Source organism: Homarus americanus, unplaced genomic scaffold (assembly GCF_018991925.1).
Source record: "Homarus americanus isolate GMGI-L3 unplaced genomic scaffold, GMGI_Hamer_2.0 scaffold2539, whole genome shotgun sequence".
NCBI lineage: Eukaryota > Metazoa > Arthropoda > Malacostraca > Decapoda > Nephropidae > Homarus > Homarus americanus.
In genome coordinates, this window is record NW_024725489.1 from 1520208 (window position 1) to 1534043 (window position 13836).

Sequence of the window (13836 nt, forward strand, 5' to 3'; positions counted from 1 at the left end):
TTATATATTGTCAATATGTAAAATAAATTTCAGAATGACCAATAATTGTACTGTAAAAATAGTTTATGTTCAAAGAGAGTCTCAAGCAAGATGCTTCCTCCACTGAGCAGAGACCCAAACTGACGCCATTCTGGGTGAGTCAAGTCGCTGTTTGGCGCGCTAAAAACTAGTTCCCTGTACTTCAATTATGTTCAATAATTGTTAAAATGGCTAAAAAATTTAATTTAAGACTTGAAAAATTATTTACTCAAATGGTCACGAATTTAAGCCCTAAAACCGATTACTGTACTGGCGGACTAATACTACAGCTGGTGAGCAGGCGAAAACATGTTGGGAAATATTCATAAAGAATTCGTTAACCGAATTTTTTTCATTAACCGAATTGAATATTCTTATGGAAGGTAATTCGTTAACCGAGGCGTTCGTTAACCGAGGGATCACTGTATAACTCTTAAATCACTACTGTAATGTGATACAGGTGATTAATTTTTATCTCTTGTGCAAAAGATATGACGTTTATATTCAAATTATTCGCTGTCTTGCAAGAATTCCAGCAATGCAAATTATATTCTAACTTTAGTCTGTGATATTATATAAGATAAAAACTGTGAGCCTAAAACCCTGGCTGGGGAGATGGAGGGAGGGAGGGAGCGGGAGGGAGGGAGCAAGCGGGAGGTGAGGTGATATGTTTGACAGTTGGCGCCGAAGGTCTCATGTGTGTTTATTTATCAGTCCTTAAGAGTGACTAAGCTTTTCTCTTATAAAATGTCAGTAAGGTTTCGTGGGAGAATATAATTTACATTGCCGGGATTCTTGTAAGATAGTGATTAATTTGAATATTGTATAAACAAGCTATAATTTGCACAAGACAAAATTTTTAGTACCCTAATCATTTAGTACATGTACAGTACAGGTTTGCACTTAGGTACTCTATTTCTTTTAGCATGGTGTGTGCATGTAAATGAATAAAAATAAATGAAGAAATTTATATATAATCTACCCAAAAATACAGTTGAAAAATTTTTACATTATTAAAATGTACTACAGTACACTAATGTACTAAAAATTTTATCTCTTGTGCAAAATATATGGCATTCACTGTATATTCAAATTATTCACTGTCCTACAAGGATTCCAGCAATGCAAATTATATTCTCCTAACTTTAGTCTGTGATATTATATAAGATAAAAACTGTAAGCCTAAAACCACCAAACCCTAGCTGGGTGGGGGGGGAAGGCCTGGAGGAAGGGGAGAAAAATAAGTGACATGTTTGACAGTTGGCGCCGAAGGTCTAGTGAAGTAGTAATTTGTTTATTTATGTCCTTTAGATTGAATTTTTGTTTTTTGCTTATACTGTAATATGTCATAGAAGTGACAGGGGAACATATGATTTACATTGCTGGAATTCATATAAGATAGTGATTAAGTTGAATATAAACGTCATATATTTTGCACAAGATAAAAAATTTTGTATATTTTAATAATGCAAAATTTTTCAACTGTGTTTTTGGGTAGATTTACATAAATTTCTGGGTGTCTCTTTTTCTTTTCAGCACCACGAGAGCTCTCACTTTTACGCTTGCCAGCCATTTTAAAGGGAATTACAAATGAAAATTTTGTCAGTACACAGCGTGATCAATAACGCCGGGACTCTAAAATACGTAATTTGAAAAAAAATTTGTACAACTGCAGTGGTCGTATGTCCAGGTGTTCGTAAGTCGAGGAGTACCTGTACACTACTGCTGATGATAACCCGCAACATTTATTTTTAAATCTACAAATACTTGATATAAATGAAGATTTACAGATAACTTTCTTTTCACATTTGCATCTGTTAACATTGCTGGTGGCACTATATTCAAGTTAGATTCATCACTGTAACCACCAGGCTACTGGCCCAAGCTGTGAGGTATTACGAGTTTTTTTCAACTTGTATTTTCAGTTTTCTTCTTTAATTTTGCTCATTTACATGCACATACCCTCCTATATACAGATTGTGAAAAAAGTAAAAGAAATAATTGTCATAAGAGTACATAAGAGTAAAAACACAGAGGGAATATACATTTCTTTGCACACGAGTTAACTGGCTCAGTGGGGGAGTGAGAGGAGGGCATAGTGTGGGGGATGGGGGGGGCTTTGATAGGCAGTTAGCGGAGGTAGCTTCCCTGCTGGTCTGCATTGCTGTGGTGAAGCAGGAAGTGTTTGCAAATGGCGATTATGTTAATTTTTCATTTGGCTTTTATTTGCTTGTTTGGCCATGCAATATTTTTTGTTGTAACTTACTTATTGGTATTATTTTTATATTTTTATAACATTTACTGTTACTGTGTACAGTTAACCCTCACTTTACGCGGTCCCACATTCCGCGTTTCCACGTTTACGCGGTGCCCTGCCGGAACCCAGGATGCTCACATTCCGCGGTGCGTGTACCCCTTTACGCGGAGAGCGGCTGGCGAGCCGCGCCATTTTTGGATCCAAACCTCCCGCCATCCGCCATGTTGTGTAAGCTGCGCGAACATGGTGCGCACAAGGTCGCCCAGTCATCAAAACATTACCAGTTCTTCACCCGCCACCCACCACAGCCGGCCCAAGTCAGTGATAGTGATAATTATGGTGAGGATATGGACTTATATGGACTTTGGGGAGTTTGACAAAGAGGCCCTGCAAGCCTCTGTGGTGGATAGTGATACAATTGATACAAGTGACACAGGTGAGGGCCAATAATCTGCCCTCTGCCTCGGAACCAACCGCCCATCCCCGTGTGCCCAGCCATTTTTTCTACTAATGTAAGTGTTAAAAAACCTAATATTATTGATATTTCTCTTAATTATTAATTGTGTGTGCATACCATCATAAAGTTAAGATAATATTTTTACTACAACATAGTTGTGTGTCGTCAAAAAGTGGAGTTTGGGGATCGGCCCGGACTCCATTTCAATTAATCCCATATGTTATGTTATTCACTTTACGCATTTCTCACTTTACGCGGGACCCTCCGGGTTACATTAACCGCGTAAAGTGAGGGTTAACTGTATATTATTTTAAGAAAACTATGGCTACAGGAGGAAAATACACACAAAAGTTTTTTCCTAAATAATCCCTGCTGAAATGGGATGGTGCATCTTATATGCCATAAAATACGGTAATTCTGCAAATAACCGATGGAGGCAGCCAGGATTCAGTGAGCTCCTGGTGTAAAACTACAAATAGATATGTAACCATGATTGATAGTGCCAAACACATGCAACACAATAAATCTCAGCTCTTACTTGGTGTTTCCATTCCCAGTCTCCTTCACCTCTGCAGCTTCTCTATTTTAGAAACACATAATACATTCTTGTAGAGAATTGAAAATATACAGTACAGTATGTATTGATTTTTATTTTATTTATAGAGGAGGGTGATTTATCAGCTACAATTATTTTTATTTTATAAAATATCTCAGAAGATTTATAGTACAGTATTGGTGTAATGGTGAGGATGAAGAGCTGCTAGGCTGGACTCTTTGACCCAGTTAATTTTAAGTTTGGTTTAGTAATGACCTGTGACCTTACCCCCCAAATTTCCACTAAACCTTTCTTTTATTGATCTTGAAAAATGGTGCGGATAAATGTGGGATGGATAATGATGTTGGTAGTTATGTTGTGTATCAGGAAGTATGTTTTCTTGTTCCAGCCATCAGACAACACTCCCCTGAGAAGCCAGTGTTAGTGTTTGTGTCATCTCGCAGGCAGACCAGATTAACTGCATTAGATCTTATGGGTCTTGTTGTGGTTGAACAAAACCCTAAACAGTGGCTCAAGATGCCTGAGCACGAGGTCTGTTATCTAGCAGTGTTTTTAATACTATGGTTACAGGACATATTTTGTAGATACAGTTTCTCTAATCTCATTATACAGTATTTTTTAAAACTTAAAAGCCCTTGTTTTTAAATCAGTCGTTTTTAGTAGTTTAGGCCAGCTTACTGATACTAACAACAACTGCTTATTTTGTCAAATGTTGTGGTTCATTGTCTGTTCCAACACCTCTTTAACATATAGCACAGTACTACAACATTTGTACTGTACCTGTACTGTGCTACCAAGTAATGTCTCATTTGCTCACTGGTAACTTGTTTTTCTATTTTGTACTGACTTTACCATAAAAAAAGTGAAACTGAATAATGATTCTCAGACAGATTGAAGGATTATAGAAATAAAATGATACTTTTCATTCCTCAGATGGAGCAGATTCTGAGCAACATACGTGATGAGAACCTGCGTCTGTGTCTGTCATTTGGTATTGGTCTCCACCATGCTGGCCTGGTGGAGAAAGACAGGAGGGTGGTAGAGGAGCTGTTTACTAACCAGAAAATACAGGTGAGATGTATTTTATTTAGTTTATTTATGTCTGTCTGTCTCCATGTTGCTAACACGTCCTGTGTTAGCCAAGTAATAGAGTACCCATAGTGAAGGGGTTAATAAACTCATGTGAAGATCCTCTGTTCATCTTTCCTCCCCTCTATCAGTTAACTCTTAAATGTTCACTTTGTTTCTTGTAAATGAACATAACCCAGAACAGCTATACATACTCTGAGGCCCCATGATCTCCAGGTATGTCTTCCTAAGGTGAAATTAGTAGGTGTCCCTCTAATCTGCATAATTTCTTTAGCCTTTGGCAGCCAAGGAGTCATCTGTAGTTTACAGAAACCTATTTATAATTTACTTTTTTAATTTATGTACTTAATATTTGTTTGTGTTAAGATTGGCTCAAGTTATGTCATTGATCTTGAAAATAGTGCAGCAAGGCAGACATCTTAGTTTTTATTGGCATTTCCATCAAAATGAGCCACAGAACTGATGAAGTACTAAATCTATGATGTGGGTGGACCTGGCTGGTGGAGGTCAGCAACACTCAAGTTCATCATAAAACAAGATGGCCACATTAGGCCAATTATGTGTTGATTTTCAACATTTAGAGCTTATAAAGTTTGAAGGTGAAAACCGAATTTTACCATTGTTGACAAGACAATGATGATAGGAGCACTGTTTTTTGTCAGACCTATTGGTGAAAGCCTTTACATTATGTTCATACAGGTATCTTGATTATCACTACTATCAGTCTTGACCACTTTACCTTATTATCATCATTAATACTGTATTTTGTATTACTGTTCCACTAGATTCTCATCACAACTGCCACTCTTGCTTGGGGTGTTAATTTCCCTGCCCACCTGGTGGTGGTTAAGGGAACAGAGTATTTTGATGGCAAGACGAAGAGATATGTGGATTTCCCAATTACTGGTAAGGAATGTATTTGACACATTGTTTAGAGCTTTTTAAGCTTCTCATTATACAATATTTATATACAGTACTTTTAATATTATATCTGTAACACTGATATGAATTGTAACCATGTACAGTCGGCCCTTAACATACGCGGGGGTTAGGTAACAGAGATACCCGTGAATGTTAAAAATCCGCGTATTTTTGCTGCCCCCCCCCCCAAAAAAAAAACACCCCTGGCCCCCCATGTCCTTATTTACCGTATATACATGTGGGTAGTTCGAGGTTTTAAGACCAAATTTTTTGGCAAAAAATCGGGGGTCGACCTCTAAATGGGTAATAGTTTTGTTAGGTTGAAAAATATTTACCAGTAAACAATGGAAACGACTGTAGTGGACGTCCACTACACGACGCACCACCATCTGTGAGTGTCGGTACAGTTGCCAGGGCAGATCTCTTGCGTCATCATAGCACGCCCAAAGTAGCCAAATGCATGGTATGGTAGCACAGGACGATGTGAAACATAAAGTATTAATTTTTTAAAGTTTATTTATAGATACATAAATTTTTTTTCATTAGTTTTGAAACATCAATCTTTGTTAATTAAATTTGAAACAAAAGAAAACTACGATACCGTGTTTCTAAATACCGGGTATTTTCATTAAAATATTACATCACAAGTGTATTTTACCTTTACTGTGACTGAATGAATATATTCTCAGAAATAAATATGGAAATGTAATATTTTTGCTGAAATGACGGACGTATTACAGTGGAAAGTGGGATAAAATCATGACGAAAACAATGACTTTCGCTTTCTTTCATTGTTCAAAAGATTTTACCGTAATCGCTTTTTGAATGGTTTTCAGTTAAAAAACTGTTGTATTACAATAATATTCTATCCTAATTCACTTGAATAAATACTACGATACCATATTTCTGAATATTTTCATTAAAATCCATCAAAATCATTTTCCTTGTCATCAGCACCAAACATCTCCTCCCAGTCCTCTCCTTGAACAGCATCGTCATATGGATCAACACCATCAGCCATAGGATCATCAATATCTTCATCCTCATTCACGCTCTCATTAGCCTCATAATCCCACAACAAGTCGTCTTCTGTTCCATCAAGAGTATTTGAAATCCCACATTTCTTAAAAGATTTCACCACAATTTCTTTTCTGATTGCGACCAAGGCGACCAGGGCTCTGCCGTATCAGCTAGATAGTACACATGTTTTTCGAATCTTTTTCAGTTAAAAAACTGTTGCATCACAAGTGAATTAGGATAGAATATTATTGCAATACAACAGTTTTTTAACTGAAAACCACTCGAAAGCGATTACGGTAACATCCTTTGAACGAAAGAAAGCGAAAGTCATTGCTTTCGTCACGATTTTATCCCACTTTCCACTGTAATACGTACATCATTTCAGCAAAAATATTACATTTCCATATTCTCAGAAATAAATAGTAGTTTTGCTGAAACGTAATGTATTTCAATGTAAATTAGGATAAACTACATGAAAAGAAAAGACTTTACCTAACCCTCTGATGTTCAAGATATGTTACTCGTTTTTTTAATAGTTTTCGGTTAAAATACTGTTATATTAGTGATATTCTATTCATACTGTGCTTGATATAATACATTCACGGAAATGTAATATTTTTGCAACTACAATGCTGATGTCAACACAAGTGTGGTTACAACGAGACTGACTGACTGAGGGAGCGAGGGAACGCAGGGTGGCGTGGCGGGCGATGTGTGTGTGTGTGGTGTGGTGTCGCGTGTGATTTGAATGTATATTCCTCTGGCGGTAATCCGCGTATTTGCAAATCCGTGTATGTTAAACCCGCGTATGTTAAGGGCCGACTGTAATACAAAATGTTTACATCAGTGCATTTTATCCGATAAGTGACTTAAGTCTTCCTTCACTCTCATGGATGTGTGATACAACCTCCATTCACCTCAAACCTGACACATTTTATGACTACAGTTCAATACTACTAATACAGGGGTTGAATATGACAATTATTACATCGTAGCTTGTGTTTAACATTGGTGTCAACAATTTAATATCTTGTAAGTGACAAGATGCATGACTCTTGAATATAGTACAGGTAGTCCCCGACTTACAACTGCCTCAACTTACGTCCATCGGTACTTACGACCTGCTCTGACCTTATGACCGTCGGGACATACAACCGCCTCAGTCGTGAACAAAATTTTTATTTTTTTTTCAAATGACGCGCGCATTTTCTATACCGAAACGTTTCCAGTTAATGTAGTCTCCATGTATAATAAGAAAATTATGGGGGCCCCATGTGCATTCAGCTGACTACATTAAAGGGGTAAGCGCTCAGTCACACTGTATCCATTCCTCATTATTTATTACTTTTAGGGTACTGTATTTCATTGTAGATTTTTTATTTTTTTTTAAACAATTATTTTTTATTTTTTTTTAAACAATTATTTTTTATTTATTAATTTATTTTTTTTTTTTATTTATTTAATTTTTTTATCTATGTCGGACTTACGACCATTTGGACTTACGACCTGGATTTGGGTCCCTAACCCCGTCATAAGTCGGGGAGTACCTGTACTTCAAATACTGTAGGTATTTGTATAAATGCAGGATTCTCGGGCGGTTTCTCTTCAGATGTGCTGCAGATGATGGGTCGAGCTGGACGACCTCAGTTTGATGACCAAGGGGTAGCAGTCATTCTTGTCCACGATCAAAAGAAACACTTCTACAAAAAGTTCTTGTATGAACCTTTTCCTGTAGAATCCAGGTAAAGTCACAGTAGTATCTCCGTTAGCCGGAATCCGTTAAACTCAGAAATCTCCGATAGCAGGAATTAAAATTTTCTCAGAAAACTGTTCCTATATCCGGAATTTTCTGGAAAATTCCGGCTTTGGGGATGGTTTTCCAAGGTGGCATATTTTCTGGAAAAGTTTGAGAAAGTTTTCCCAGTTCCCAGAAATTTCCAAAAAATTCCGAGGATGGGGGAGTTTTTTCTGGGTTTGAGAGATGAAAATTAGGTGCATTTTCCGTAAATTCCGAGATAAATTTTCCAGTACCCGGAAAATTATGGGGATGGATATTTTTCCGGGTTCGAGAGATGGTGTAATGTGCAATTTCTGGTACATCCGAGAACATTTTTACGTTACCCGGAAAATTCAGGGGTGGGATTTTTCAGTCTTTGAGAGAGTGGTCTCGTTACTCGGAAATCTCTCATTCCTGGAAGTACTCTGCACCAATTGTTGTGTAACTTTATCAGTAACACATTTTATTACCTAACTTTATCAGTACCGGGTAAAACATTTTATGACCTAATTTTATCAGTAATACATTCATGGTGCTTCCATATTTACAGTTTAATGGGCGTCATGCCAGATCACATTAATGCTGAGATTGTAGCTGGTACCATCAACTCTAAACAAGAAGCACTGGACTACCTTACATGGACTTACTTCTTCAGGAGGCTGGTCCAGGTAAGATATATAAGTTATACTGTGAACGGTATTGTTACTATGTAAACAATAAAGTGTAATTTATGCTCCACCCAAATACTGTACCTATATCCAGGTTGAACTGAGACCCTACCTAATAAATTAGTACACCAGATGCTGATTTTTCATACTTAGTTTGGACTCCACATCAGTTATTTGTATGAAGTTGGTTTGTTGTTTGTCTTTAACTCTTATTATGGGTTTTATTCTCTTCAAGTTTGATGTTATATTTCATAGTACAGACAAGTAGTGAATGAATTCTTCACTTATTTTCTCAACCAAACTATCATCAAGAATTCTTCAACCATTTGTGGCAAGTCAAATGGCCTCTAATCATAATATGCCTCAGTTAACTTAACTTAACCAGTTATTAGTCACTTTGATGAAGAATTATAAAACTATAGTTTTGTATATGGTCGGTTACTTCTTTCAAGTCACAGGTTCTTTTTGTTGATGTAAGAAACATTTCAGAATCCCTCGTACTATGGGCTGGAGTTGGACAACGAAGCAAAGCCAGAAGGGGCCATCAATGCATTCTTGTCCTCCACTATAGATCGAGCCTTAAACTGCCTTGAAAGTGCTTACTGTATTGAAATTGGTGCTGTGAGTATTTCTTACCATCCTGAGTCATCTGATATTTTAGATAAATTCTGTGATATTACAAAAGTCTGATATGCTGAAATTAGAGAAACGTCAGTGAAAAACTAAATTAGCTTGTATGATTTGGGGGGAACATATAGTATTGAGTTAGGCTAACTGGAACACATTGTGCAGTGTTAGGTTTGAGTCTCAAGTGGCACATATCTGATCAAAAATATTTCTTTTAAAGGCGTCATCTGGAGGTCATGGGTGAAGATAACAGGGGCAGCCTTTTTTATTAATCTTTGAATATTGTAGTTTATTGTGACGTTTGATTACTTGTGTTCCTTCCTCTCAGTAAGATTAAAAGGTAAATTGGTTCATTTGAGGACTTACAGTACAGTAGTACTGTATGTTGGGATGTTTCTACTTATTGTCCTGGTACATTCCTGTCGCTTCATACACTTGTCTTGTATCATTCTCAGTTATCTCCTCCCTTTAACTTTCTGTTCCTCTTTATCTTCCCCCTCACAAGAGGATTAAAGGTAATAAAGAGAACAATTACTCGTTTCAGGATAATCGAACTGTCCAGACAACACCCTTGGGCCGCATTGCCTCGTTTTACTACTTGTCTCACCAGACAATACAGCTGTTCCAGAACAAACTCAGCCCTACAGTGAACATGGAAGATCTCTTAGACCTCCTCACACAGGTAAAATTTACCTTCGTCTGTGTGGTATGAATTTTTCTGATTAGCACAAAAAGGCTTTGATGGACACTGTACCAGGAAAGCTTTGAAATTGAAAAAAAAACTATAGTTGTGTATTGCATCTCCTTTTATAATAAGAGACATTGTTTGCATATTTACAGTCATGATAAATTATTATTATTATTATTATTATTATTATTATTATTATTATTATTATCTAGGCTCACGAGTATGATGAGTTGCCAGTTCGTCATAATGAAGATAATCTGAATGGGGATTTAGCCAAGTGTTGTCCCATTGAGGTGAATGCTTACACATATGACTCATCACACACCAAGGCCCACCTACTACTGCAGGCTCACATGTCCCGCCTTCAACTGCCATGTGTGGACTACCTCACTGATACCAAGTCTGTTCTTGACCAAGCTATACGAATCTTACAGGTGACTTATTTTGTTGTTGATTTTTTTATACAGTTGGGTCTCGATTTACGTGGGTTTCGTTTACGCGTTTGGTCATTTACGCGGGTTTCGTTTACGCGGTGCCTTGCCAGAACCGGGATGCTTGATTTAAGCGGTGAATTTGCTCATTTATGCGGGAAGCAGCACGGGCAGGGTGCGCACAAGGTCGCCCAGTCATCAAAACATTACCGAGTTCTTCACCCACCACCCACCACAGCCGGCCCAAGTCAGTGATAGTGAGGATATGGTCTTATGTGGACTTGGAGGGGTTTGACAAAGAGGCCCTGCAAGCCTCTGTGGTGGTCCTGGTGGATAGTGATTAGTGATACAAGTGATACAGGTGAGGGGCCAATAATCTGCCCTCTGCCTCGAACCAACCCCCCATCCTCATATACCCAGCCATCTTTTCTACTAATGTAAGTGCTAAAAAACCTAATATTCTTGATATTTCTCTTAATTATTAATTGTGTGTGCATACCATCATAAAATTAAGATGTTATTTTTACTACAACGTAGGTATTGTGTCTGAAAAAGTGGAGTTTGGGAGTCGGCCCAGTCTCTATTTCAATTAATCCCATATGTTCTGTTATTCTATTTACGCGTTTCTCGTTTTACGCGGTACTCTGGGGGTTGAATTGACTGTGTAAATGGAGACCCAACTGTAGTACCTGTGCAGTGTACAGTATTACAAAATATGAAAATCAGATGTCATAAATTTACAACTTATGATTTCCTAGTTATAACTCACAGCCTTCTTTCAGCCCTGCAATATATTTTTTTAATTCTGTTTAAGTCATTTTCATTCCTGTTAACAATCCTCTCACTTCCTTCATTTGATAATAAACAGAAAAAGAGACAGGCAGGCAATGAACATACATGCACTTTTTTGCTACATGGTTATTGTACAGTCAGAGAAAAGTCCTGTCGCTCCTCCATCCCATCAATGAACCAAGATTCATAAACCTATGAATCTGAGACATCATGCATTGTTGGGCCCATAAATGGCACACTGTGTGATGTCTTTGATACACAAGATCATGAGTCTCTGGGCTCATGGATGAGACGGATTGCTGACGGGACTGTACCTCTGTGAAAGGATACAGTATTGGATTAAAAGTTTATTGAAAAATATAAAGAAAAAGATGTGATAAGAAGAACATGATTGAAATGAGATTAAGTAGTAAGATTCATAAAACCCAGATGTAGATGTGCAAGTAGTTATTATCCAAATATTAAAACAATCTGTCGATTGGAATCTTGTCATGGCCTAGATGTAACTATTGTAATTTTTTAGGCCATGTTGGACATATGTGGGTGTGCAGGATGGCTGGCAGCGGCTCTACAGGTGCAGGTGTTGATGCAGATGGTAACTCAGGCTCGCTGGCACACTGACAATTCTCTTCTTACTCTCCCACACGTCAACTCTGATTCACTCTACTGCTTTAAGTAAGTTGAGTAATATATCATGATATCCTTAAGTAGATATAGTTACAAGTTACAAGTCAACATATTTTATACTATTTGTTATACCTTATCTCATCCAAGCAATACCTGTGTACATTTATCCATGTCCAAACACACCTCTATACAGTTGGTATCATTGACACATTCCATCAGTCTTTACTATTACTTCATACTTGGTCTTCCTTCCACCATTCATCACTAACTTTACTCTAGATTTTCTCTGTCTTCCTTTCAGCGTCCATCTTTTTCATCACCTTTTTACTTTCTGTATTATATCCACACACTTAGGTCTAAAAACATTTAAAATTCTGAACTGAAAGATGTACAGTAGTTTAATGTAGGATAATACCTGAATAATAAATGTGGACATCACCACAAGTTAAATCAATGTTGGATCAAGCTGTTTAAACACAACACTTTAACAATTATTATTTATTGAAATTATTTTCCTCCTCAGAAATGTAGGCAACAATATCCAGTGCCTGCCCGAGCTTGTACAAATTATTGGTGGGAAGTACGAGAAGCTGGCCAAGATGTTACGTCAGGAGCTGGATGAAGGACAAATTGAAAATGTATTCAAGACTCTTCAACAGCTGCCAGTCCTTAATGTTATTACAGCAGTGAGAGGATGGTGGGCCAACACTAATAATCATAAGGAAGTTAGAGTCAACAGAAGGACCACAGGTAAGATGATGTACCTTATATTATTATAGAACTGAATGTTCTTAATGTCAGTTTATCTAGAGGCAATTGGAACAGTTTATCTAGAGACAAATGGAACAGTTTATCTAGAGACAAATGGAACAGTTTATCTAGAGACAAATGGAACAGTTTATCTAGAGGCAAATGGAACAGTTTATCTAGAGACAAATGGAACAGTTTATCTAGAGGCAATTGGACCAGTTTATCTAGAGGCAAATGGAACAGTTTATCTAGAGGCAAATGGAACAGTTTATCTAGAGGCAAATGGAACAGTTTATCTAGAGGCAAATGGAACAGTTTATCTAGAGGCAAATGGAACAGTTTATCTAGAGACAAATAGAACAGTTTATCTAGAGACAAATGGAACAGTTTATCTAGAGGCAAGTGGAACAGTTTATCTAGAGGCAAGTGGAACAGTTTATCTAGAGGCAAGTGGAACAGTTTATCTAGAGACAAATAGAACAGTTTATCTAGAGGCAAATGGAACAGTTTATCTAGAGGCAAATGGAACAGTTTATCTAGAGGCAAATGGAACAGTTTATCTAGAGGCAAATGGAACAGTTTATCTAGAGGCAAATGGAACAGTTTATCTGGAACAGTTTATCTAGAGGCAAATGGAACAGTTTATCTAGAGGCAAATGGAACAGTTTATCTAGAGGCAAATGGAACAGTTTATCTAGAGACAAATGGAACAGTTTATCTAGAGACAAATGGAACAGTTTTCTAGAGACAAATGGAACAGTTTATCTAGAGGCAAGTGGAACAGTTTATCTAGAGGCAAATGGAACAGTTTATCTAGAGGCAAATGGAACAGTTTATCTAGAGACAAATGGAACAGTTTATCTAGAGGCAAATGGAACAGTTTATCTAGAGGCAAATGGAACAGTTTATCTAGAGGCAAATGGAACAGTTTATCTAGAGGCAAATGGAACAGTTTATCTAGAGGCAAATGGAACAGTTTATCTAGAGGCAAATGGAACAGTTTTCTTGAGACAAATGGAACAGTTTATCTAGAGGCAAATGGAACAGTTTATATACAGTAGAGGCAAATGGAACAGAGTGATGAATAACAAGAGTTTAAGAAACAAAGAAAGTAATACAGGAAAGCCTCTACTCACGATGATTCATATTTAAGACCCA

At 37.3% G+C, this 13836-nt stretch overlaps 1 protein-coding gene across 2 annotated transcripts in view; it reads left to right on the top strand.

Annotated features, from left to right (window-relative positions):
* Positions 1-13836, top strand: part of LOC121864950 (activating signal cointegrator 1 complex subunit 3-like) — an 88001-nt gene that overhangs the window by 66580 nt on the left and 7585 nt on the right. For both annotated transcript variants that reach the window (XM_042364168.1, XM_042364169.1), the window contains exons 34-43: positions 3677-3819; positions 4222-4359; positions 5163-5283; positions 7928-8060; positions 8646-8763; positions 9253-9384; positions 9935-10072; positions 10291-10512; positions 11825-11976; positions 12452-12678. In XM_042364168.1, the coding sequence (XP_042220102.1) occupies positions 3677-3819; positions 4222-4359; positions 5163-5283; positions 7928-8060; positions 8646-8763; positions 9253-9384; positions 9935-10072; positions 10291-10512; positions 11825-11976; positions 12452-12678 (1524 nt within the window). The remainder of the gene's footprint in view (positions 1-3676; positions 3820-4221; positions 4360-5162; positions 5284-7927; positions 8061-8645; positions 8764-9252; positions 9385-9934; positions 10073-10290; positions 10513-11824; positions 11977-12451; positions 12679-13836) is intronic.